Below are 27,121 nucleotides of genomic sequence, written 5' to 3' on the forward strand. Positions count from 1 at the left end.
TTTTGGTTAATCTTCCCACATTTACTGTGTGCTGCTGTGCACCACAAGGAGATTGCTGTACATGGGAGCAGGATATATCCATATGTGCATGCGGATGCCATTGCCTCTGTCTCATTAGCAGCAGTGCTGAGGCCCTGAGCTGCTTTCTGTGCTCCATTGGGACAGCTGATGAGGCCTGACTATGTGACCTTTAACAACCTAATCAACTTTTAACACCTTGGCAACTGCCTGCCTTATTGCCATTCTTCTCTCCGCTGTTCACATTGTTCCATCCCATTTTTACAAATGTGCTCTCCTTAGCTTGAAGTGGTTTTCTTGATGGCATGTGTATGTACGGATGTAACGGAATTGTAAACACATGCAGCTGCTTCGTCTGGAGGGAAGCATGAAGAATGATAATGGCCTTTCTCTCCTCTCACTTGACCTTGTCTTTTTGTGCTTTTGTTGTTTTTTTCCTCTTATTGTCTTTTTCACTCCTGCTGTTGAAAACGCACGTTATGTAAAAGATACACAGCAAGACACGTATTAATCATAGAGTTGATAGAAACTTTTAATAATATATTTTAGTGTAAATTATTGTAAAGATTTTTATTTTGGAACTGTCTACATTTTTTTAAATATATCTAATTCTCAAATTTTTCCAGTTTGCACATTCTCTCTAGGTCAAGTCTTTCAATTATTTATTCTACTTATACAACAATATATATATATATATATACTCAGACTCTTGGTCAAAAAAAGGCTTTTCTCCCTTGTTAGCCATAGTGTCCATGACAACTGTACTGGAGGTGAAATGTGTACAAAATGCATCTTTTTATTTTACAGTTGATGTAGAAATAGCTCACAAACAGCACATGCACTTTAGATTGACAGGGGACAATCAAATTCTCAGCACTGCTGGGAGTGTTGCAACTGTCAGGTTTGATTTGCTTTTCTATTTGCGAAGTCCAGGGTTCTGCAAAGTAATATTCCTTTAGGATGTTGATGACCATGGAGTTGCAAAACTATCTTCATGTGTGCACAATATTTAAACCAATGTGCTATGCGACTGCGCTTCTACTTTTCTTTTTCTTTTTTTTACAGTTATTGCAACCAGGGGAAGAGATGTAGTTTTTCTTCCCACACATCTCATTGCTGAGATATGTTAATTGCAGGTGAATGAAATTAGTTTGATAGAATCCTTTAAAAAAACAAAAGGAGTCTCTTAGACTCTAAAAATGTAAAACTAAACCCTCAAAAATAAATTATTTACGGTCTTAAAAACATGGATACACACTTAGTGGGTTTAGGAGCAAAACTTTAAAATAATTTTTAAAGATTGCTTATATTTTTAGGCTATTTTGTGGTTTACCTATATAATTATATAACTCCATTAATTCAAATGATGTGTGCAACCTGTGCATCGGTGAGAGCAATACCACTGTTGGCCTATAAACAGATCGTTTAAATTTGATTTAACAGAATCTATAATATAGAGGATGTAATGTGGCTTAATGAACAGTTTTTCTAAATTTTGAAAAAAAACAAAAAAAACAAGGCAAACTTAAAAATGTGATTTTAAAGCCTTAATAATGTCTCGTACTTTTTTCTTCCCAAATGTCTAAAACTACTTTAGAGTCTAAGGATTACTCTGTATTTGCCTAATAACTCCAAAATCAAGCAACAGAGCTTCACAATAGCTTTTGCTTTTTACCATTCACTAAAACTCTCACACGGTGCTCCCTGAATATGTTTAGGTGTGAACTTTAGGCTATTTTTAGGATTTAGCAGCAGGATTCCATCAATACAGATTGACAGATTTTCTTAATAAAAGCTCCAGTTGACTTAAAACCAAATTATTATTGATCCAGGCAGCCTTAAGGAAAAAAACAACTTGTTTTGTCCGTCCTTTAAAAAGCTTACAAATATCTTCTAAGGCAAACTTTGAGGAGACTATAGTTGCAATTGTCCAGATCAGCCTTTGCGGCTCGTGTTAGGTTGATAAAAATCCTAATCCAGATTCATAGTGAATCTATTCCTATCGGATGCTTCCCTGGCTCTTCAGCAGCCTGTGATTGACGATGACTATCTCCAGCAGATGGCTTATCTCCTCCATCACTGTGGCCATGTGTGGGATTGCAGGTAAGCATTTGGGATCAAACAGAGACAAAAAACTGGCAGGCGAGACGCAAATGTAGAAAACACCATTGAACTGAGATCTACGGATAAAGATTTTTTTTTCTTTTTAGAGGCAAAATTATTAGGATTTGTTGTTGTTGTCCAGATTTGATCTGACAAGCAGTTTTTAAAACGAGTTTGAGTCTTTTATTGGGATTTGTCAAATATAAAACACACAATAGTCTGAGATCAGAAAACAGAATGATGGCACAGACAAAGAAAACCAGACGTTCTTGTTGTGCACATTTGAGGATTGAGCTTTTGGAAAAGCTTTGTTTTACTAGTAAATTAAAGGCCTAATAGATATTTTTCTTTAAAATATGGATGTATTTCATGAGAAAGAAACTAGAGTTTGAAGAAAATTGGTTGATTTCAAATTTCAAGCAACAAAGTGAGAATAATGCACAGAACAATACAATCAGCAGTTATAAATTCATTCATTCATACAAAAACATATCGAACAGAATAATTAGACATTAAATCAGAAATTGCTTGAAAGGGAGTGGAAGGAAGCGAACTTAAAACATATCACCACCTGTTCTACCATTTTCATTACTTGATTTATTATTATCCGATTCATTACTTTTAATCAGATATTTATGCCTTACCGACACAGTTTCAGGTCATTAAGTATCAACAAATCACATGACAAAGATGAAGTATGATTAGAAATAACACTATATCAGAAAAAGTAGACAACACTGTTTCAGAAATCCTCAAACCATATACTCATTCATATCAAAAATATGTGCAGATTTTTTTCTTTCATTAGGAAAATCGTGAATATGCTTAGACATAAAAAAATAGACATAGCACTGTTTCAGAAATCTTCATGGCATATGATCAAGCTATGATTAAGCTTAGATCAAGTATCAAAAGGCAAAAATATGTGCTGAAAGTTTTTCATTAGAAAAATCACGAATCACTTTTTGGGGCAAGTGAAGTGATATAATTAGCAATGAATCAATCACTTGAACCATCTTCAATAATTGATTAGGCAATTCTATTATTATACTTTTAAGATAATGCTTTGGATTGTTAATTTTATTTTATTTTATTCTATTTTATTGAATTGTATCTCTTTTCAAAGGAGTTCTTGGCAAAGAGGCAAATTACAGCACAAACCAACATACATGGAAAACACTGATAAGTTAGCTCTTTTGACTGATTTGGAGTTTATAAGACAAATAAATCAAAGCAACTAGCTTCAATGTAACCTGATGAAGCACCAGAACATATTTCAATTTTTAACAGGATCCAGAAAGAACTGGAGGATAAACTTGCTGATTTACAGCAGCAACAGAAAGTTGAATAAAAAGTGTTGATTTAGAGGCAGCGATGTCGTTACACACTGATGCCACAATGGTAAATGCTACAATGCTATGATGCTTTGATTTATCTGTTTACTTGGAACCCCATCAGCTTCCACAAAGTGATCACGAGTCTTCCTGGGGTCTGTTAACATAAAATACTGTTATTTTACAAGTTCCACAAAAGCATAAAATGATTTCACTAAATTCACAAACTAATTCATTATATTTACCTTAAAAGCTTCTCGTGTTAAAATAAGTTCAAAACAAATTCCTTTTTGTACCCATCATGCCAACAATACATACATTTAATAACTACAAATCGTTAGTTATTGTATGTAGTCCATATATCTTAGTTTTAATTTTTTTAATTATTTGTTTAATGATTTAAACAAATATTTAATCTGTTGTTAATAAGCCTTCTCCTCCCAAAAAGTTGATTCCATGCAAAAGAAATTCTTAATACCACTGTTCGTCTCATACAATTGAATCTTGAAAAAGGAATAATCAAATCATCAGGGCTGACCTCACGAGTTTGATATTTGTGACAATACCCAATGTACAATACTTTATTTAGCAAAAATTGTGGGCATTTTTTTAAAGATGGCATTATGCATTAGGCATAGAAGACTGAGTTGTAATGTTTTACCCTCAACCAACTTAAAGTGGTGTGCATTTCATTCACATTGTTCCAATAAGAGCAGCCAAGAGCCACCCTTACAGCTCGATTTTGGGAAAGTTGTAATTTTTTTAGATGACCCTGTGCAGCACTGGACCAAATGACCGGGCAATACTCTGGATGGGACAAGACCAGAGACTGTGCAACTGTCCTCATGACTGAAGGTGGACAATATTGCCCACACCTCCGAGCCAAGGCAATTCCTCTACCCATCTTGGATACTATATGATTAATCATTAATCTGTATATGAGAGCTGATCATCCAATTAGATGTCCGGAACCAAGCTGTTTTCAATACTCAAATTCAGCTAACATGGTGCATTAAACAGATATGTTGTAACAAAAACCATGAATTTTGTTTTAGATGCGATAAGAACCAATCTATTCGACTTAACCCAATTGGTAATTGAATTAAGTTGATTCTGTAGGTTTGTATTGAGATCTGGGATAGTAGCAGATGCACAGAATAAAGTTGCGTCATCTGAATATAACACCATTTCTGCATTTCTCACCTCATGGGACAGATCATTTACAAACACTAAAAATAAAAAATGGACCCAGACAAATACCTTGTAGAATTACCACATGATGTAAACTTTGTTTCAAACAAGCTAGCATTGAAAATGACCTGTGTTCTGCCATTATGATAATTTTTTATCAATGAAAGAGACAACTGTGATAATCCATAACATTTGAGCTTTGCCTACAGAATATCATGGTCGATTATTTCAAATTTAACTGTGAAATCTAAAAGTACAGCACCCACAAGTTTTTTTATCATCCATATGTATTAACCACTGGTCTATCATATATCCTAATGCAGTATTGGTTTAATGGCCTAATCTGTAAGCATGCTGTGCACTAGTAAACAGACCATTTGAGATAAAAAAAGTAGCATTTGATTAAATATTAACCTTTCAAATATTTTACCTAAAACACGGAGAACATGAACTGGTCTGCAATTTGAAACAGTAAACCCCGACTTTTCATACTTATTTAGAGGTATAATCTTAGGTTGTTTCATTGTTCAGGAAACACTCCACTGATTAGTGGTCTGTTAAAAAGTAAAAAAATATTGGTTCGTCCAAAACGTTTGCAACTATTTTACAGATTCTACCATCAATGGTAGAATATTATCATCAGGTAGTAAGAGAAGAAACTTTTGAACATTACTCTCACTAACAGTGCCCAACATCAAAGAACAACTCTTATTTTCCATAATCAACTGAATATTTTGACACGGAGAATATACTGTATATCCTTGTTGTCATACAGGATCTCAGCTTTTCGGCTTTGTTAATGAAAAAGTCATTGAAATGATCGGCAATATTACATAGTTTACTGACAATAATACCATCAGCTTACATATTCAAACTCCAACTCTTCGTTTTGTTGCACATCAGTTCTTGTAACACTTTCCACAATATTTTACTGTCATTCATGGAACCGAAGATTTTTTGTCCAAAATATTCTTTCGTTTTTTAAAAGTTTTAATTTTGTAACTTTTTTCCTCAGTGTGTGATAGTTTGTTTGTTCCTTTACACATTTAGATTTGGAAGCCACCTTTTGTTGATTGTCTCTCTGCTTCATGAGTGATTCCTCGTCTAACCATGGAGGACTATTGGCCTTTACTGTTCTTTTCTGAAGTGGAGCATGTTTCTCAACAATCTTTCCTAAAATTGCCATAATGCTATGCTAAAAGTGGTGTCAATGGCAAGAGTTATCATGTTTTTAGGCTGTTTTTCTTATGATTTCATGTAAAAATTAATCAACTGGAGGCAGAATTAGGAAAAATAGTGCTTTTTCTGCCTATCTGCTTCCCCTTAGTAAACCTGCTGTTTTCTCAGCAGGTTTCAATTTGACTTTACAGTTGATTCAGACTGCAGGTGACTGACTGACACCCCTGTTCTCATGGGGGCGTTTTTAAGCAGGAAAACAGAAACGACTCATTTGTGATTAAAAGTCAAACATTTCATAGACAGCGGGAAAAGGTAATATCATTCTTTTAAAATGACACATATTGTTTTCTTTGCAAAATAATGTGATACTTTGGTTGTTTTTTTATCTACAGGCAAAGTTGGCTGGTGAGTCAAAAATGAGATTTTGGTCACTGGGGCTGTGACTTCAAGCTTCGTGCATCAAACCAAATGCAGCAAAATCTGTTTCAAGGCTATTGCTACCAAAAATACTCTGCCGAGTGTGTTCTAGTATTTCTCTTAATGAGAGCGCAAGCTCACAAAACATCTGCTGCATTGATCTGCAAACAATTTTTACAGCTTGTATTTAGTTGAACTTGTGTTAGAGTCAATTTCCAAACAAAATAGTTTTTGTTCAAAAATATTCCATCATTTGTTATTTCTTGTTAAAGAAAGTAAAAGCAAGGAGAAAAAAAGCCATTAAAATTGAATTTGGAATGAAGAATGAAGATTTTATTTTTTGGCCATAACAGCCAACTCTGTAGTTCAAAGATGTATTTTGTTTGATCGAATGACATAAAAATAAACTTTGATCCTGCAGTAGCACCAGCCCCAAATGCTGGCTGACAGTTCCCAAGAAGACAATTGAATGACCTCAGTTTGCAAAGGTCAACCCAGGGGAATCTAAAGATAAGATTACCGTAGTTAGGAGTTTGCTTCCATACAGAATTGCACAACATTATGTTTATTGAAATGGTGCTTTTAGGATTCATTTGAATAATTACATTAGCTCTGATGAGTTGTGTTGCAGTGTAGGTAGAGCAACATTTCCTGATAAACAGTTTAGAATGCCTTCAACATTGAATGTGTGCGTATTATTTTTATAGATCTTTTCCGCAAACAGATGTGCAACTTGTTCTAAACCGGTATGATTTAAGAACAGTGTGTAGCTGTGACTGTGTTCAAGGACTCTCAGTGTGATTCAGTCAGTGAAAGTTTTTTTTTGTATTGTGTTGTTTTGTGAGATTTATCGTAAAGCAATCATGTACAGATATAACCAAGTTGCTGGTTTGATTCCTGACCTCAGCAGTTGGTGTGTTGAAGGATATTTGGTTAAGATACCTCACATTGTCAAAAATGAAAAAAATAGCTGAGCATGCAGTAAAAAACAATGAGATGGATAAAAAGACAAATGGTGAGATGGTTGTAAATCCTGCAGTGTCTTGATACAAATCTTAGAAAGTTGTAACAAGACACCCTCTAAAACCGTTGTAAACAAAAATTCTAAACATTTTATAAATATTTTCTTTAAATGTTTGTTTTAAATATAGTTTCCAACATGTGTGTTTAGTGTTTTTAAGACCCACTCAGAAGAAATCCTGTTTTTGGTGTTTTTAACATGCTCTTGTGGCATTTTTCTCAGGATGGAAGACATATTTAAAGAAAATGAAGATTACATTCACATTTCTCAAAACGAAATGCGGTTTGAAAAGGATTCTATTTGTGACTTTGAAACTAAGCTGGCGGGCCACAAGCTCCCAGCTCTGGTTTCTCAGCAATGGAGAGAGGAAGAGGGGTGGGGTCGCTCCATGCATATTAACCTGATGACAACTCAGAAGTATAAATTCCAATGACCTACTGCTGCTCTGCAGAAACTATGTCAAACAAAACAAAACACTTTTTTTTTTTGTGGCTGAAAAACGGCATGATCCAACTAAAAGACCACTGGGAGCAGTTTTATAATAGATTCAAAAGATGATTGGAGTGGGTTTTTTAATGAAAACTTCACTAAAGAAAAGAAAACATTTTTAAGAACTGACTTTTGAAACATAAAACATCAGGTAGATGTGCTTAATGAGCTGATCCGACTTATGAAACCTCTAGAAAACGTTAAAGCTGAACTGAATGCAGCAGTTGTTTTTGTGTTCAAATAACAAAGAAGGGGAATGAATAGCGTGTTTTGCGTATATATGTTTATATAACCCTAAAGAAATTAAATCCATTTGTGTATTGACCTCGTCAGATAAAAACTGCCTGACCCTGACAGAGATCAATTTTGGAATCTGCTGTTATTCAACTGGAAATACAATGTTGGTTATTTTAAATACGTTTTCATAGAAAACACATTGGATTTTAGTCCCATCACGCTTCAGACTCAATTTTATCACTGTGAGTTCCTTGTGAAACCGGGTTACTCAGCTTGAGTGAACCTGCTCTGAAACTGTACACCTGTGCTAAAAAGAAGTGTCGCCATTTTGGCGCTGTCTGTTTGGATCAGTGTTCCCTGTGGTGCTATGCCCTCTTTTAAGAGCTCCTCTGTTGGCGGTCTGTTCCTTGGCCCCTGGCTCTCCCCCTCTGTTGACACAATGGGCCCCTTTCTTCCTTCATATACTACCGCTGTGGGACCTGGCCTTACATTTTTGGCAGTGACGCACCAACACTATCCCTCTCGTTGCCGCTTCACTAGTGAGAGGTGAAATTGAAAGTAAAAAAAAAAGGACACGAGAAGAGGCTTGCAGGAATTAGATTGTGATCCTGATAAGTTCCATATAGAGCGGGTAAACATGTTCTTATCTTGTTATCCAGCTTGTACATTAACACATGATCTATGGAAGAGAGTTTAAATCATTCTGTTTGCTTCCCTCCACTCAATGCTCTCCATCTTTAGTTCTGTTTCCCATCATGCAACGAATCTAAACCAACATGCTGGAACAATGGAGGGGTCAGAAGCATGATCCACAAATGTGTGCTTCGGTGATTACGTGCCCTTCTGTGTGGTGTTTAAAGAGCAGTTTCCTGCACCTGAGTTAAATGGTAGGGCCCTCTGTGAAGTATTAATGATGTGGATGGATGAATCAGGTCGGCGCAGACCTGTTGACGGAAACTGCGGCGCTCTCTTAAAGCTGTGCCCAGACATCAGACTTAACCGCTTGGCAAATTGGACATGCTTGTTGGCTGTAGCTCCAATTTATGTGCGCTCTCTATTGCAGTAAGTCCATCTTCATTATTGAAATGGTCTTTCATCAGGTCTTGACAGAGTGATGGAGAAGGTAAAGGAGGGAGAGGAGCAGCATACAGGAAAATCATGAATAATGTGTAAAATAAACACCTTTGAGGCGCTGGAGTTGGCTAGCTGCTGTGAAGGTGCTGGGAGAGATGTTTAACGCCTGACGTTCGATTTCTCCTTTACTCTTTTCTTTTCTTTGCTGGAAGTTTCTGCCGGCGGATGTTGATGCTGTGGATCCTCATCTTTGGAGTTTTATTTTTCCCCGGCTGATCAAACGAAACCACATTCAGGATGAACGTCAACAGCAGAACTCCACTGGTTTGCATTCACAAACACTTCTCATTGGCTCAATGCCTGTTTTTAATAAGATGCCAATGTGCTTTCTGAATTTCTTCTCCTTCATTCTATTGTATTGATAAAGCTGATAAGGCTAGGCCTAGCTCGTCTCACTGAGTCCGCCACAGTCCAAGCCTTACTGAAGTGTTTATTGCCAGAGGTGGGGCTTTGGTTTTCCAGTGATTAGTGCAACTTGACCTCAAAACCATTTCGTTTCTGTAGATGAGCACTTAAGCCGAGGCTTGTTGGCTGTAGGACTTTTCTTTGAAGAGAACATCACGTCCTAGATAGTCCTACACATAATTACGTTATAAGCGTATAATATTATAATGCAATTCTTCTAAAAAGTGCCTACATCGACCTGCCTTACTTTGATAAATATTTTGTCTAAATATTCAATTTTAATTTAAAATAATAACTTAACATCATGTCTAGATTCAAAGCAATGGTTTTATTATTATGATGTGCTGCATCTCAGTGGTTTCTTGTATTTATAGGCTCTTGCATTAGTTTTATCTGTTGGATTGATAGTTTACTAATACTAAAGTTAAAGCAACAGCAAACGTATGTTAGTAAAGGTTAGATAATTGCATTGTATGGGTTGTTTTTATTTATTTTCATTATAATGAACAATAAAATTGGAGGAAACACACATTAAAACACAGACTATTACTGTTCCATTTGCTATTTTCTCTTTTGGATCATGTTTTTTGTACTGCTTGGTTTTGTTTGCACCCAAGAGAAACTCTGAACTTTTTTTGAAAAATGGAATCTAATTTACACTTTAAATGCCCTTCTGACAAATGCATGCTGGGTTAGAGCTTCGCTAATGACTAGATGCAGCCATTTATTCTATATGCAAACTTCAGAAATTACATAAATGTTACAGAAAGTTGTGTTTTAACCTATTACTCGTTAAATGTCTGCAAAAAAACTGAGGTCATTTAAATTTGAAACTGGTCTCACACTCTTTGCAGTAAATTACACTCACTTTTATTTTAACAAGTGTTTGGTTTTGAAGGTGAATCACACAGATGTAAAATATTCTGTTTTTGTTCTATTTTCTTTTTTTTTTAATGTAGTCACATCTTTAAAAATGGCTGTACAGTTTACAATCAAAAGAGACTGGAATTAAGACTTGCCCATTTCCATAGTCATTCTTCTTTTTCAACAGTCTTCACACTGTGGGAAGAGTTTTGGGGTTCCACAAGACTCTACTCCATATAGTGGAATCAGTGAGGCTCCATAAGGGCCCGTTTACAGCTGCACTCTGTAAAAGTGTTCATTTATACAAATTGTGATCTATCTGGGAGATATTTATTTGTAAGGCCTGGTTTGATTCACCAGACTGTGAATACCAAAGGAGTGGAAGTGGGAGAAACTTCTGCCAACGGAGTCCATTTAAATTAGAAGAAAAAAACAAAAGAGGGGGAATCAACAGATGAACAAGTCAAAACATATTTAGCAAACACCTTGGGGACAGATATGGAGTAGTGTGAAGGTAAAGGCCTGTACTGATTTGTGGTCAGCCTACAGTAAAAGCCTCTAGACCTCATAAGCTCCAGACTGGACAGAAGAGAGAAAAAGTTAAGCTACATACGAACCAGACCTGAGACACATGTTCAAGAATGCACTTTTTAGCCCACTGTGTTCACATATCCATATCCACCACCTGCAGTTAGAAGAGGCTTGGTGCGAAATGTCGAAGCGGTGCAAATTACTCAAATCTTGCTCCAGGCGTTTTCTTGTCTATTCCAATATCTGAAAGACTTGGGGTCATATAATTCTGTCCAGACACAAACACAAATTGTATTTCCCCTCCATTATCAATTTTCAAATGGTTAGCATTTCTATGAATTAAAAGGGACGTCATCTATACATCACAACAAGTTCAACTGGTTTAACTTTCAACGCATGTTCTATGGCTTTTGCACTTCAAAATGTGCGTAGCTACACATGAACGTGTTTTAAACGCAGAAGCCCCAAACACGTGTTTACAGAGACTTTTCATTGAAGGTGGTCGCTTGAATGCGTGTTGCCGAGAGCGGTGTGAATGTAGCTTCAAGGTGGTATGACTGTAGTCTTCACAGGTAAAAGATTTGGTTTAAATGCTACAGAGTAGCTCAGGCATGAGCACATGTTGTGCTTCAAGTAAACAGAACAGACACCGTTTTTTTAAAACGCCATTTAGACCACAAATGTGTTTATATAAGTTATTGTGGTGATTGATTTTGTGTGTTTATTTTATTTTTTATGTAGCATTTTAAAATCTTTTTTTTCACAGTATCTTTGCATTTTTAGGCTTTTTGACGCTATATTATAGCCACAGTACACCCTTGTATTTGCTTCACACATGAGTTCATAAGATATCCCATGAGGTAATTACCCACTGTGCTGGTGTGTATGCAGCTGTAAGCTAAAGCAGGGGTTCCCTTCAGGTAGCTCTAACTCAGGTCAGTGAACAGCTAATGACATTTAGAGGAAAGTGGATAAAAGAGATGGCAGTTGGCTTTAGAAAGCTGCAAACTGCTTTTGTCTTATTTTCTACCGTCTGGCTTAATCTCCAACCTTTTCACAACAAAAGGAGATCATGTTATTAGATGCCCTCCCATGGCTCATTTGTCATCCGGTAGCCCCTACTCCTCCTCCAGAGTGCAACTGCAGAGGAAGAAGGAAGAAAACAGTGTAAAAGAGCAGAAGACAACATGGTCCAGTGTTAATCATTTAGCCGATTTCTGTTTTGTATCGCAGTTGCAGGGGATTGATATCCCTTTCACCTTTATTCCTCCTTTATTCTTGTTTTATCTACCAGTTCCAAGAAGCGGATGAACTTCTGTCAACCTACGAAACAGAGCTTTGTATTGAACTCAACTTGGTGCATTCGCTCACTTACTGTACATTCAGTCATGCTCCGCCATCACCACTAAAAGTTCCCGCAGGAAGGAGTAGCGTCGCAGTTGCTGTCACCTCAGGCGTGGGGCTTTAATCTTGGGTTGTTCTCTTGCTGCACAGGGAGGGAGTCTGCTAATTACAATAAACACGAGCGCTGCTACCTATGTAAAGTTTGCATAGGTTAACAAGTGCCATAAACCTTAAATAAGTTTAAAATAGGATATCATATCTTGCTGTTGCCATAGTGATCTCCACTACAACCTTTGCATGAATTCTTGCTTTGCAAATGAATTTAAGACACGATCATGTAACACAAGACATGCCCTAAGGGTCTTTTTGGATGACGTTTTTGGGCTCATTTAAGGGGTTATTTTCTACAAATAAACTTTTTTTCATCCTCCTGTTGCTTCATTCTGCTTTAGCATCTGGAGCCTCCCCTCACGCTCTCTTTTGTGTCTCTTTGTTTTTCAACAGGTGGACTAGTCAAAATGCTGTGCAAGCGGTGCGACAGTGAGCTGTATTGATGGATGTGTTAACAGACACTTGTCTCACATTGATGGTGAAGACTTCAGAGCTAGAGATTCCAAATGTGGAAAACACAGGTAATCACCTTTTTTGAGACATTCTGACTCCTTAAAAAAGATGCCACTGCATTATAACTTTAAAATGTTACTTCATTTACTTTATTCTTTATTCAATAGTGAAAACAGCTTTTGGTTTTCTAAGAACACACAAGCATTCACATAGGATAAAGCTTTGAAGAGACAAATTAGTATTCCACGTATTTTTTGGTAACAGCTTTCCAGAATTAGTTTTTCCTCTTACTTTTAAGCTTTTTTTTAACTGAACAGAAGCAGGAAACAGGAAACCTGTCCTTTTTTAATGATAACTTGTAAGAAAACATTAAATTAGGCTTTTTAAGCTACTGTTAATCCTCTCTGCTCATTCCTCTGCAACTTGGAGAATATCTGACTTTTCTGATAACAACATGTAAATGCCAGAGACGGGTCTTGCACATGTTCACATTTATTATCCAGCGCAGCTTATTGTGTAAAATAAAGTTTGGTCATTTGAATAAAATCAAATAATCTGTCATAATCCAGGGTTTGTGCAAATATTCTAAAATGATATCTTATTTCCAATTTTTAAAGCCTCATCTCTTTGGTTTTAAAATCATGTTTTACATCTTGAGTGCAAATAGCAAAAAATCTAATTATTCAAATGCATGCGTTTCTAAAATAGAGTTTCCAAATTATACCAAATGATATGCAGATCGAGTTAAAGCGGATACATAAATTAAAAAAAATACAAATCATCAGGTTCAGGAAGAAAGGGATGAAATGCTGCAACAGAGAAGCAATGAGAGCAGGGAGATGCTTTTTTCCCCCACAGAGAAGGCAAATTAAATCAATGCTGCATTTACTTGAATTAACTTTCTACAGCAAATAATAGCACGCTGTTTGTCCTCCCTTATTTTATAATACATTTTAGATAAAAAAACAACAACAATTAATTAAAGAAGAATGATTTTATTTTTGTGAGATCTGTGCAGGATTAGGGATTTACTTAACTTTATCTTTGTGAAAGCAGCCATATGTCAAAAAGTGTCAGACCCAGACAATTACATTTATTTTATATAAACACATTTTTTGGTCAATTTTGGGTTTGCGTTGACGAATACCCCGGGAAGAAACTTTTAAATCTTCATGCAAACGTATATTTACATTCATCCACTTGGAGAGGCAGACCATCTCTCCGTTTTTGTGTTCTTTTGAAGTATGGTTTGAAAATATTTTTTCCTCCCTTCCTGTTATCAAAAAGGAAAAGGTTTGAAATGTCGGACCAACACTGCAGACGATGTCTGTTGAGTCAAACGAGACAATGACCACAGGTCCTACGGCGAGGCTTTGTGTTGGCGCTCCTGCTCCGGCCAGGCTCAGTGGGGACCTCTACGGGTCCCCTCTGTGAGAATAACACAGATTATCTGCGCCTCTCTTCTCACCATTGGGAGGAAGAAAAAAAAGACAAAATACGAGAGTAGGAGCGTAACAAAGTAAACGTAAGGGTGAAAGCATCTCTATTGAGCAGGAATAGGGCATCTCTTTGAGGACGGCTATGAATCATGCGGCAGTTACTCACTGCTTATTATGAACATCCTGTACTGGCTGGATTGATCCTCTCCGCCGCCATTCACAAAATGTCATGTTGTGGAGATGGAGTGAGAAAGGCTTCTGTGGCTGACTGACCAGCTGGATGAGTGAGCACCCCAGGCGGCGCTGCAAAAATGGCTACCTCTGCATTTTAGAGATGTAAAATCCTCTGGATGAGGAGCAGCAAGGAGCAGCGAGAAGAACGGATGAAACAGAGGTTCAAAAAAGCATTTTAAAAGGAAGGAAGGCCGCGTCAGCTGTTTTATTTGCACTGCAGCTCTCCTCTGATAGCATCAGTCTAGGGCTGAAGTGTTTTTGCCGCAGCATCGGGGTTAACTTTGGGAGTTTCCTGTAGTAATAATCCTGTGTTTTCTGTTTTTTGTTGAATCCACAAATTAACTGGAAGTCAGGAGAGGAAAAAGCAGGCATGTGTGTATCCATGTGTGGCATCTGACACACTAATATAAAAAGACCACATGCGCCAACTGGTACTCTCTCCTCGTGTCTGTGACCATGTCCCTCGGCATGGGCTTGTTTGCGCGCTGAGCTGCCTGGCACAGAGCAGCTCGGGCTTACCTCAGTTGGACGAAGCCTCTGAGAGTAATGGCGAGCGCAGGCGAGAGAGCCGGAGCACTAACTGGTCCGGTCTGGTCTGGTCTAGTTTGGCGGTGGGTTGTGCCGTCTAGCATGGCTGGGCTTGGCAGCAGAGGATATCAGAAGATCACTGCCACCTGCCAGCAGCCGGGGTCCTTCCATATGCTCAGTGGTGACTGGCCAGGGCAGATTGCATGAACTGTGTCACATCCAGCCTCAGCTTTTGTTCAAGAAGCCTCTCTCCTGATAGCACTGGTACAGAACTACAACAATTTTAGGGTGATTTCAGAGTGTTAACCTTTTTTTTTTCTTTTTTTCTCTGTTTATCAGCATGAGTCCTGGCAGTAGCAATAAACATTTTTGATGTTTATCTTGTATACCAACCTAGATGCAGGAGTAACATTATTCTGCACCATCTCAGTGAATACGAGGCTGCTGATCCCTCTTTGACCTCTAATGTCAAACTCAATTTGTCAGCTGCAATTGTTGCTGCAAGACCCGGCGTGTGTGCGGATGTGTGCGAATGGGTTTGTGTACCTGTCTAACTGACTGATCTGTGGCACATTCTGAACAGCTGAAGAGCTAATGGTCCAGCTGGAGACAGATGGCCTCTGGATAACACTATACCCCCAAGCCAATACTCACACTCTATCACTCTCCCCCTCATACGCACACATGCACAGGATAGATTGTTAATCCATTATAAACCCAGAGGAAAGACATTTTTCAAGATGAGTTAAATGTTTCGCTGCAAGTTTGAACAATCTCTTGGCAACATAAGTTGGCAGCTTTGGTTTGTTGTGAGCGCAAAAGGATAAAGGAAGCTAAAATAATATCTCTCTGCTTTTTGGAGCTCTCCTGTGTTTAATGGATCTACTCTTATCAGACTAATTGAAGAGTTTATATGGAGGTGCTGCTAATTCTTTTCTCCATACGTTCCCAAAAAAATGGTGGATCTTTGTGGTTTTATTTATAGAAAAAGGCCCATTCCAATTAAGATAGTGTTTTTGTTGTTTTTGTGGCATTTATACTCATGATGGAGGACATATATAAAGAAAATTGGGAAGCTCATATAGGCAAATCACAAGCTCCCTGCTCTGTTCCATTCTAATGCATCCACTTGCAGACAAATAGATTCATGTATGTCTTCGTTTTCCTCGTCTGAGCTGGAATTTGACTCAAAACTGTACGACTGGATATACTTCAATATTGCTCGCCATTTTTGTAGCACCGGTAATGTTAATTTGGGGTTGTTAGAGGCTGTAAACTAGCGGAAGAGAATGCACCAACAGTCCCACAACACAGGTGAATTTCTATTGAACTCCTGCCGCTCTGCAGAAACTATGTCCAAGAAGACGATACAGGGTTTTGGTTTTGCCCCAAAACATCATAATCATAATTAAAAGACCTATGGAGAAAATTTGAAAATGGATCAAAAGATGACTGAAGTGGGACTTTAAGTTGAGGTCTTTCTGGCTCGCGTTCTTCTGTCACCTTTGACACTTGAACAGCTTCCTTTCTTTGAAAAAGGAGGTGAAGGGAAACCTCTCCTAATGTTTTCCCTCATTCCAGATGACAGAAATACAGTTGTCTCTTTTTAGTAGGCGTCGCTGTAGCTCCCGTTTGTCTGCAGGCTTCAGACCGGGTGAGGCTGGCTCTCAGGAAATTTCATTACCTCATTAAAAATGTCTAAACTCGTAATCGTATTCACAGATTTACTCCTCACTGATACAGTTATGCCCAATACTATTTGCTAAGCACCCCCCACCTCCCTCAAGCATTTATCACTACCTCAATAGTGATCAGGCACATCCATTCAGAAATGGGGGTGGTTGCTAGTTAACCTCTGTAAGTGTGATAATTGCTGTGCTGTTTTCTTGTATTTCGAAATTCCTCCCTGGCATCATTTTAAAGGATGTGTGTGAGGCAGCAGCCTGGAATTGTTGAGAGGGAGGCAGGTGTAGAAGATATTGGTTATACAGTCTCCAGCATATGGGCCTGTCGTGTCCCATGTGTACATACCTGCCTCTGCTGCTGTCGTCTAATTATGAAGAGCAAACAAAGCTATCTGCCTGCTGCCACAAGGCAGCTTCTATGAGTTTTGATTGTAACACATCAGATGTGCGTCTTATGCCTATTTAGACGTTGCTGCAAATGGGTTGCAGAAAAATCGCCATAGCTCACTTTCTATTAAGCTGTTATTGTAACTGCTGCAGCTAATTTGTGTCATGTCACTGTGTACTTTAAAGCTTAAAACAGAGGAAGCGGAAGAAAAAGAAAAAAAAAATCACATGTGAAGTTCTTGGTAATTATGCTTTCATCCATTTTCTATTTGAATTTAAAAAAAATTCTGCTTTTAAAACTCTGTGTGAGTTCAGACCAGAATAATCCAGTCAGTTCTGTTTGCTTGGAAGGCTTGCTGAAAATGTTTCACTTTTATTTCAAAAAGGCAATTATGATTACGGTGGCTGTAAGGAACCAAATTACAGTGGACCAAAGACTGCTTAACTAAAGCCCAAAAGTAGGTAAAGTTGAGATGTTTTAAATAAAAAGAAATGACCTAAAAGATTGTAAACCATATTTGTTTAGAATTTATTCACAACAGAGCACGATATATATGACATAAAAAGGGTTTAAAAGTGAAAAATTCAACAATTTTTTCTTTGAATAAGTCTATTTTCAATTTTGTTACATATCTTGAAAGAAACTGACCTGATTGGCAACAAATAGCTGCGAAAGCAATAGAATTTGGTGTGTAAGGGACAGGGCAGAAGAGCTATAAAAGATGCTTGCGGGTTTTGGGCCCAGACGATAGAGCATTGCTTGAATTTGTCAGTAAAAAAACGAAACTACGGACTTCTACACATAAAAGGAGCTTATTAACTAAAACTGAACAGCTTGGTAAATGAGAAACTGAGACCTGCTGTGATCATGTCAGTTAAGAAATCAGAAACAGAAAAGTGAAAAGTTTAAAATAGCCTGAAGACCAAATGTAATATACTGAGCATATTAACATTGTAATGTAGTTTTCTGCTCTTCATTTACAGACCCACCCCAATAAAAAATCTTGGTGTTTTTTGTGGCATTTTTCTCATTATGGAGGACATATTTAAAGAAAATTAAGAGAACATTTGCATTTCTGAGTAGTTCTTTATCAAATTGTTGTGAATCAGGAGCAGACAAAAAAAATGCAGTTTCAAAAAGCTTGTGGGTGTGATGTAAAGGCTACAGTCTGCGGGCCTCACGGTTGTCTGTATTCACACCAGAATAAGTTTGCAAATAATTCTAAAACCTATTTTTAGCTAAACCCGAGTTCATTTTTTGAGGTTATTGTTGTCCAAAACCATTTAATAACTGCATTTATACACAGGCAGAGTAACAAAGCACAAAAGCACCAATTTTTAATGTTTAAAGTCTTCATTTAAATGACATACAGGTTAACAATATGGCTTTTAAACTATTATACTGAAGCCTATTTTTGTTACAATTGTATAAAAAGTGTATAAAAATGTGTTTTTCTTTTAGCTCTTCATCGTTGTATTAACTTGTGCTACCTCTTGTTCATCATCTCAGAGAAGGGGCGTTTAAGTTTGAATATCAACTGTGCGTTGGTAGTGTTTAAGACTGGAATCACAGAATGACATTTAGAGCTCCGGGGGGTTAATTGACAATAAGTGCATTTGAGCAGGGTAGAACAATGTGACTACAACATAAAACAATGTTAATTTTAAAGAGCTGAAAGCTTTTCCTTCTCCCTGCAGGGGTATGTGAGCAGAGTGGTGATCTGAGTCTGTGCGGACTCGTCAATGCTGCTCTCCCTCCATCCTCCTCGCCTCCTCCTGCCGCAGAGACTTTGCAGCGGGCCTGCATAACACGCCAGAGGACCACTCCTACATCAGCATCCCTTCGCCTGCCTGTTGGCACAGACCCCTCTCTCTGCCTGACAGTGGCCCCCTGCCCCGCCTCTGATGATGCTCCATCTGTAGTCCCCCATCTCCTCCACTCTTCCACGTCGCTTCCCGACCTGACTGTAAGCACCTGGAGTCCAGCAGGAGACGCAAAGAAACCCCCCCCTGCACTGCCTGTCTCCCTGCCCCTGTCATCGACAATGATGGAGCCTGGCCCCGTGTCCGCTCTGACAGAGGAATGTCTTCTTCAGCCAACAAGAAACTGCCTTGGCTGTTACATCGAAACCCGTGACGCTTCGGATGCTACTGCCATCCAAAACCCATCCCATGACCCCAACCCCAACACAGACCCCGGACTAAGTGTTCGGATAGGAGATGTAAGCCGAGAAGACTACTCGGACATCAACAACATCAGCATCCAGTGCCTGAGCCATGCAGGGGAGACAACCAGTCACTATGGGGAACAGCTCCTCTCTGACCAGCTACTCAGCTTTCCCCTGCCCAAAACCTCCAGTGAGTGCAAGAGAGCAGATGGCAACAAAGCAACAGTGGACTGTGAAGACCCAGAAGATGATGCCACGGCTAAGAACCTGTATGAGGGACTGTTACTAGACAAAGTCAGTGGAGAAGAGGCCCTGCTGGCGAATGCGGGTCAGGACTGGGGCTACTTTGAGTCCTTTATCAGCGAGAGTAAGATGGAGCTGCTGGACCTTTGCTCCAAGAATGAACTGTCGGTCAATCTTTTCTCTGAGGAGGATGTTGACAATCTCTTTGATGATGAAGATGATGATTCAACGCTAAGCAGTGACGTGTGCTCGCTGAAGATTCGTTACGAGTCCTTCCAGGACAACATGAGAGAAAAGACAAATGTGCTTCAGGAGGAGACGCAGTTTAACTTCTTCCCCAGTGTCCTGACCAACTGTGCCAAGAAAGAGGACGGAGCCCCTGTCTTGAAGAGGAGCACTGAGGGTCTGCAGCCCAAAGCTGACGAGCTCATCATGGTGACAGCACAGGAGGTGAAACCCGCAGATTGCAGTGGCTCACTCGATGACTCTCAAGGCTCCCCGATGTCCACCTCCAAAGTCAGCTACCTAATAGACTTCAACTCCACGGAGGAGTCAGGGGAGTTCAGCGATGACAGCTCCTGCACTGGCTCCTCCTCAGACACGCTGCAAGAGGGCAGGTTCAAAAAGGGTCCCTCGAAAAGATTTCTTAGCCCATCAAACCCTCTCAATTATGGCCTACGCTCCAAGAGGAAGGTTCGATACAGCGACGATTATCTATATGACGTTGATTCGCTCGAGAGTGAAAAGAATGCTGAGAAAAAGGAGAAACCGCCCTCTGGGCAGAAAGAAGAGGAGGACGTGGATTGGTGCCCTAAAAAGCGGCGAAAATCCTGCCGCAAAGAGCCACCTGTGGTCATCAAGTACATCATCATCAACAGGTTTAAAGGAGAAAGACTCATGTCGGTGAAACTGGGCAAGCTGGACCCGGTGGATTCGACTGTGAGCTTAAATGCAGACACTGTGGGCAAATATGAGACACTGGCTCCTCTGAAGGCTTTCTGGCAAGAGAAGCAAAGAGAAAGGCAGGAACAGTTTAAGCTGGCTGCAAGAGATAAACAACAACGCGGTTTTCATCTAAACGGACGCCATCATCGGCCTTTCAATTCTAGTCATCCCAAAAGGAAATACAAGATTGCAAACAGGCTTAAGGTTCAGAGGATTCACACTGTGGAGCAATCAGCAACAGCACAGAACTCTCCCCTCTCTGATCAGGGCCAAGGAAGTGTCACTAAAGAGGAGACCACCCCCACAGTAAGAGGAATAATAGCGGCCCCAGGCCTCCCCGTCACATTAGACACAAACTCCATCACACACACAGTCACGGCAAAGAGCCGCTCCCAGGAGAGGGAGGAAAGGGAGGGGAGAAGATTGGGAGGAAATAAAACATTCAGGATAAGGAAATTCAAAAGCGAAGCCAGGCTGAGGAGCAAGAAAATGAAAGAGGCAGAAGGAGAGGAGGGGAGGAGCGTGACAAATGAAGCGGATGCCTGCGTCTCTGCGGCACAGATTGAGGACCCTACTGCGGGGTTAGAACAGGGAGGCATTAGTTCAACCACAGCTAAACCCAATTTCTCTGACAATGCCACCACCACTCAGGCATCTGAGGAAAAATTCCCCTTTGTTTCATCCACCTGCTCTCCTGACAAAGCAACCTCCTCAGAGGAGGTGGAGACAGGTGTCCCTGTTATCCCTGGAGGCTACCTGCAGACCCTGTTAGATGCCACAGACTCCTCCAGTGGAGCAGCTATCTCCTACTTCCCGCAGCAGTCCTCTAGGCAGCAGTATCCTCTGGGGCTGTCCCTGGAGGAGAAACAGTTTTCTTCTCTGCAACTTGCTCAGAGCTGCGTCCTCTCTCCTCCATCTGAGTCAGAGCTCCAGCAGTCACCGCAGAACTGCCCCAGCTTCCCCCAGATGTGGCACCAACAACTGTGTGCAAATCACAGCCAAAGCTTTGGGCCCGAGACCCCCGACACTCCCATCTTACCCAACAACTTCCCAGCTGCGGTGCCCCTGAATGACAACCTGCCAGTATCTAACTACAGCCAGCTGAGCCCGGAGGCTGACAGGCTGCTTTATGAGAAGAGCTACCTGACTGAGGCGGGGCTCCAGCCTGGGGCTGATCTGCAAGTGTGTCAGTCTGCCTGTGTGGAGGGCCAGGTGCAATACCAGAGAGGGTCCCTGAGCACAGACAATGGTAGGCTCATCAGTTATGACTCAGTGGGCTCTCTGTCAGCCTCCTCCAGCAATTATAGTTCTCTCAGCCTCAAGTCTTGTGAGCGGGAGGGCGAAGAAGAGGGCCGGGACGGCTTCTTAACTCACTGCAGTCCCAAACTGGTGATTCAGCAGAGTGTAGATGCCCTCACGCCACTCAGGGAGTCCTCTGACTTGCTGGATATCTCCAACTTCACTCCTGACAAGTTCAGACACTCGTCGCTGTCAGAGTTGTCCCCTCCTGAGACCCCCAACCTGTCCCCACAGGTGGTGGGGCGTGAGATGAAGATGGCGGGAAATGTTGGAGAATACCAGGATGCAAACGAAATGACTGTGGACTGTAACATGGAGGTGAAGTGGAACTGTGAGGCCATACAGCAACAGGAGCGCACAACAAATGCATACATAGTGGAGGACGGTCAGTTCCCACTGCACAGCTTTAACAGTCAAGAAGTTGCAGGTTTGGACAAGAAAGACAAGTTTGACAGCCAGGCCAGTGACATGTTGGATGGTGCAAAAAGCATAAAGTCAAAGAGGAAAAGCAGTTGCAAACAGACAACCGCAGGACAGAGTCCAAAGAAAGCCCGGGCCCCCAGAGCTCCCAAGTCCGAAAAGGTCAAAACCCCTAAGCAGAACTCTCGGTCCACCAAAAAGATAAAGGCCATGTTAGAAGGGAAGGCAGCAAAGAACCAGGCAGGTGGTTGTGGCACAGGCCTGACTGACAGTAGCAGTACTGGGGACTGGTCTGGCACTGGCTGGTCTGAGAGTAACAGCCTGGTAGGGGATGACCAGAGAGAGTTTGAGGAGCCTTCCAACATTCTGTCCAACATTGTCTCTGGCATGGCCGAGGTCCAAAGGTTTATGATGGCCTCTATCGAGCCACTGTGGAATCCCATGTCTGAGGCCTGCATGCCCTCGGAGGCCAACAGCCTCAACCTTAAGACCCTCAAAATCTTGGCAGGAACAGAGGCCGACCTGAAGAAAAAAGGAGCCGTACTGACGGGGGCTGGCAGAGGCAGGAAGCCCGGGGGAAAGGGAGTGAAAAACCAGGCCAAATTCAACCCCTCGCATCCCTTGTTCCCTCAGCTAGCATTGGGCTGTAACATGTTTGACAAACCAAACTTTATTAACCCAGGGCCCGCGCACAAAAAGCTATACCGCCACAAGACCAGTGCAAAGTTCCCTCGGATTGAGACGTTGAAGGGGAAGCGAGCTGAGAGAGACCCAAATAAGGACATAGCACTGATGACTTCTTTTGAGAAACTGAGGTAATATTTTGTTATCAGCTGCTAATGTGACCCCCTTCTCACTCCCCCACCCCACTACCTGCTCAGCCCTCCCTCCCAAGCATACCTACACTGACGCAATGCCAGAGCTGCATGAGTGCTACGTTTCCCCCGACTACTCCCACTTCCTTTTTAACACCCCTGAGGAGGAAATTAATATCTGCATGAAAAACTTCTTGTACTTTGCAAACTACCTATTGAGTGATTGTGTCAAGCTTGATTGAGATTGGAAATGACCATGGCTGCATTTTTTTCTTGCTTTTGTTGTTTCTGCTTCGTTTATTCTTCTAATGGTCGTTTTTTTTTTTGCATTTACTTTTGTCAAATAAGAAAAAAAAAAGAGGATGAGCTTTGAAAAACAGCTCTTGTCGCCTTTTTGACGAACTTTGTTTTGTATTTTCCCAGCAGAACAAGCTCTCCTGTATTCTATCTTTCTTTCCCCTCTTCCCCCCCCTAAAGATGTAGCTATATACACAAATGCATTAAGTGACATCTACGCAACCCCCCTTCCCTCTCCTCATCTGTTTTTTGTATGCAGAATATGGATGTCCTGTTGTTGCTGTCCTTCATACACTGCCTGGCTCATTTCAAGAGGGAAATCTACAGTTATTGAGCCCTGTTTAAATCCAAGACATCTTAAACACACAAGATGGGACCATTTTGTATTGATGACATATCAGACGTTTTTTTTGTGTTTTTTTTTTTGTTTTTTTTTGCTATTGTTTCCCTCCTGTTCTTAAGGTTGGAATAACTCCCCCATTCCCTTTTATCGAGCATTTCTTTTTCCTTCTGGAGATGAACTGATGATCTAAATTAACATTTTTACGCCTTGCAAATTCATAAAAGCTCCACCCTCAGAGTATTTTTGTCAATGTTGTTGTACAGGGACATGCAATATTTGCATAAAAAAAGATGATTATAATCTTAAAATCAATGTGCCAAAAGTAACAATGCTGTGTAAATGACCTCTTATATATGTGTGAATATTGGCTGTTCCTCTTTTCTATCCATTGGGAAATATTGGCTGCTCGGGTTGGAGGCTCCTCACAGAGACTTGCAACTACAGGAATTCTGTTTCTTAATTTTTTTTCTTTTTTTTTGAGACTTTTTCCTCTCTACTCTGATGAAAGGCACCAACAGCTGGCAGTGGTACGCCACCACTCTCTAAACCAAATCTGTATGACTGAATTCTCTTCGTGTCCCACCCACCCCTTGCTTTGCTTGCCAAATTCCGTTTACCTCAACATTGCCTGGCACTGAGAAGCAACAAAAGAGAGGCAAAGGGAAGATGGGCTCTGAAGCCCACTGTAAAGGAAGGGGATGGAGGGAAAAAATGTAAGATGTTATCATCGGCTCCCTTTTTCTGGACCACCTTTAGTGGAGCGAACATGGCTGAGGGTAAAGCAAGGGAGTCACTTGTCACTTGGGGCTGTGCCTCACGAGATAGCTATTTGTACTGGAAAATTAAGAGGAATTGATTGCGTCTATAAATCTGATGCGTGCATCAGCGGAGAACAGACAATTTTTTTTGCAGTAACTGTGAATATTAAAAAAAGCAGTTTTCAGTACAAATGGAACCAGTAGTCTTGTAAATGAAGGAAACGCATGTCTTTGCATTCTATCTTGCCTGAAACATTTGAATTTTTATTGACATGGTTATGTAATTCATTTCTTAACATTGCCTTACTTTCTGAGTTGCACCTCTCGTATTTGTTTGTTTTTTGGGTTGACTCTTCACATGATGTCCCAATTGAGCTGTTTCATTTACATTTTGTATTGGTTTGGGTTTTAATGTTGCCCCATTCTGAACTTTATTCTGAAAGCAGAAAATATATTTAAGGCCACAAAAGAACTGCACAAATGGAAGAAAACTACATATTTATAAATGTATATGGGTATTATCTAATGCAGTGAATTCCCTACATTATAAGTTACTTTGGGCTCATTCACTACCTCAGAGCTGATATAAAACATCCGAAATCCATTAAAAAAAAAAGATCATACAATCATGTTCAATCAGTTATAAAATCTTTAGATTTTATAAGCTTAAAGGGATTTCAGGAGGAATGCAGAGCCAATCAAGCAGTTACAGAAGACCATTTTTTTCATGTGTGCCCTTAAAAAACAGGGTCTACATGTTCTCTGTTTTGCAAACAATAATGGGATTTTTGGCAGTGGTTACATGGGACTGCATGAAGATTTGCTGGCAATTTAATTGATTAGCTTCAGACCTTATCACCCCCAGGGTATGGCAATTCCTAACACACAGGTTTTAGTAAGTGATTGCTTGCATATTTAAGGCAGGAATCACAATCAATCTTTCTGTGTCGCTTTATTCCACTTTTTTTGCCATGATCCGTTGTTTATTTTGTTTTGTTTTTTTCCTATAGTGTATCAGGGTTAGGACCAAGACAAGCTGCTGATGGGAAGCTTCACATGGGCTGCAGGCCCATTTTAGTCTGCCTTCTCTCGTTTCTGCCTATTGTCAAATTGAATGTACTTCTCTGAGTTCATAGTTTATCAATTCTATCTTTTTTCTTTTTGTTTCTAAAATGTGCCACTGTTAAGCTGCCTCATGTTAATGGTGCTAAGAAAGTGAAATGTTTCTTTTCTTCTTTATTTCTTTATTTATATATATATATATATATATATATATATATATATATATATATATATATATATATATATATATATATATATATATATATATATATATATATATATATATATATATATATACATTCTTATTTCCTTTTGTTTTGTTTTTTCTTTCCCAGAAGAAAAAAAAAGAAATGCAAATTAGATTAGGTACCTAACCCTCTTTATGAATGTATATTATAATGTTATGTTTGATGTATTCACTTCATGATTCTTTGACACTGATTGGAATTTTGTTCGCTCTTTTCATTAAAAGATTATCGAGCTTTATATATACTGTCTAGAGTTGTTACCTGAAGGAATCTTAATGAACTCTTGACACTACAAAATCTTGTATATTTTTTGTGTGCCAATTTGTAACATATTTTGTAAGTGTATATTTTTCTTAGAAAGTGCTGTGAAGTATTTGTGTGTGTGAGTAACCTTTTATGCACCTCTGTGGGCAGTGGAAAAGGATTCTACAGTGACAAGTTTCTGGTTTTAAAAACCAAAATATGAAAGTATTGACAGAAAACTAGAAATATTTACATTTTGTTGGGAGTTTTGTAATAAGACCATGATTTTGTTGTGGGAGTGTTGTGTTACTGTGCAAAAACACAATTAAGCAAAGAAAAAGAAAAAAAAAACTTGGAAAAAATATAATTTGTGAACAATTTGCTGTTTTATAGATTTTCATGTAAATTATTTGAGTATTATTTTTGTTTTGTTTTTTTCCTTTTCTTTTCTTTTTGGTTTTTTGTTGTAACTGTTGCAAAGGTTTTAAATATTTGTGATCAAGCCTGTATGGTGATAATGTAATATTGGTAACTTGCTGAGTTTTGTAATAATGTTTATGGAGTAAATATACAAATTAAAATAAGATTTTGAATGCTGCTTTCTGAAGAGATCTAGGCTGTGTTTTCTACCACCCACTTACTGCTTCTGCTTCTGTTGCCAGGTGTGCATGGTATCAGTATATCCATAACATTTTATGCAAAAAAAAAAGTTTTTTTCTGCCTAATTTCTAAGAAAAAGGCTATAAATGAAGGTGATAGAAATATTTTAACTTCAAATCTTATTAAGTGTGTGGACAGGATTAGTAATCTCCCTCCATCTAAACTGCTGTCATAAAAAAAATATGGAAAGAACTAATCTGAGATTTTGCGCCATGAACTGTGCGAGCTTAAAACCACCTTAATATCTCCAATTAGTCCAACCGTGTTTGTAACATTGAAAGATTCTTAGAGGAAAGTCACTTTAATTTCTTTTACAAGTCTGGTTTTGGCTCATGTTATTCTAATGTCAAATCTAATTAGCACTCAGGGTCAGGCTTTGCTGGAGTGACTGCTCATCCATAACTCTGAGCTAAGGCGGCTGTGGTCCACACTGCAACTCATTCTGGCATGCTTAATTGGAGCTTGAGACGAAGTCTCGCACCATAAACAGATCCTGTGATGTATGCCTCTAAAATT

The 27,121-nt window shown here is 39.4% G+C and overlaps 1 protein-coding gene across 2 annotated transcripts in view; it reads left to right on the forward strand.

Annotated features, from left to right (window-relative positions):
• Nucleotides 1-26,556, forward strand: part of nexmifb (neurite extension and migration factor b) — a 70,149-nt gene extending 43,593 nt beyond the window's left edge. Inside the window, exons 2-4 of one of the 2 annotated variants that reach the window (XM_023959251.2) lie at nucleotides 12,772-12,899; nucleotides 18,803-22,994; nucleotides 23,551-26,556. In XM_023959251.2, the coding sequence (XP_023815019.1) occupies nucleotides 12,821-12,899; nucleotides 18,803-22,994; nucleotides 23,551-23,752 (4,473 nt within the window). In that variant the 5' untranslated portion in view covers nucleotides 12,772-12,820 and the 3' untranslated portion in view covers nucleotides 23,753-26,556. Of the gene's footprint in view, nucleotides 1-12,771; nucleotides 12,900-18,802; nucleotides 23,349-23,550 lie in introns of those variants that run through there. The other variant, XM_023959253.2, reaches the window with a different exon arrangement.
• The last annotated feature ends 565 nt before the right edge of the window (nucleotides 26,557-27,121 follow it).

The sequence above is a fragment of the Oryzias latipes genome, chromosome 10 (assembly GCF_053564925.1).
Source record: "Oryzias latipes strain Hd-rR chromosome 10, Olatipes_Hd-rR_3.1".
In the NCBI taxonomy this organism is placed as follows: Eukaryota; Metazoa; Chordata; class Actinopteri; order Beloniformes; family Adrianichthyidae; genus Oryzias; species Oryzias latipes.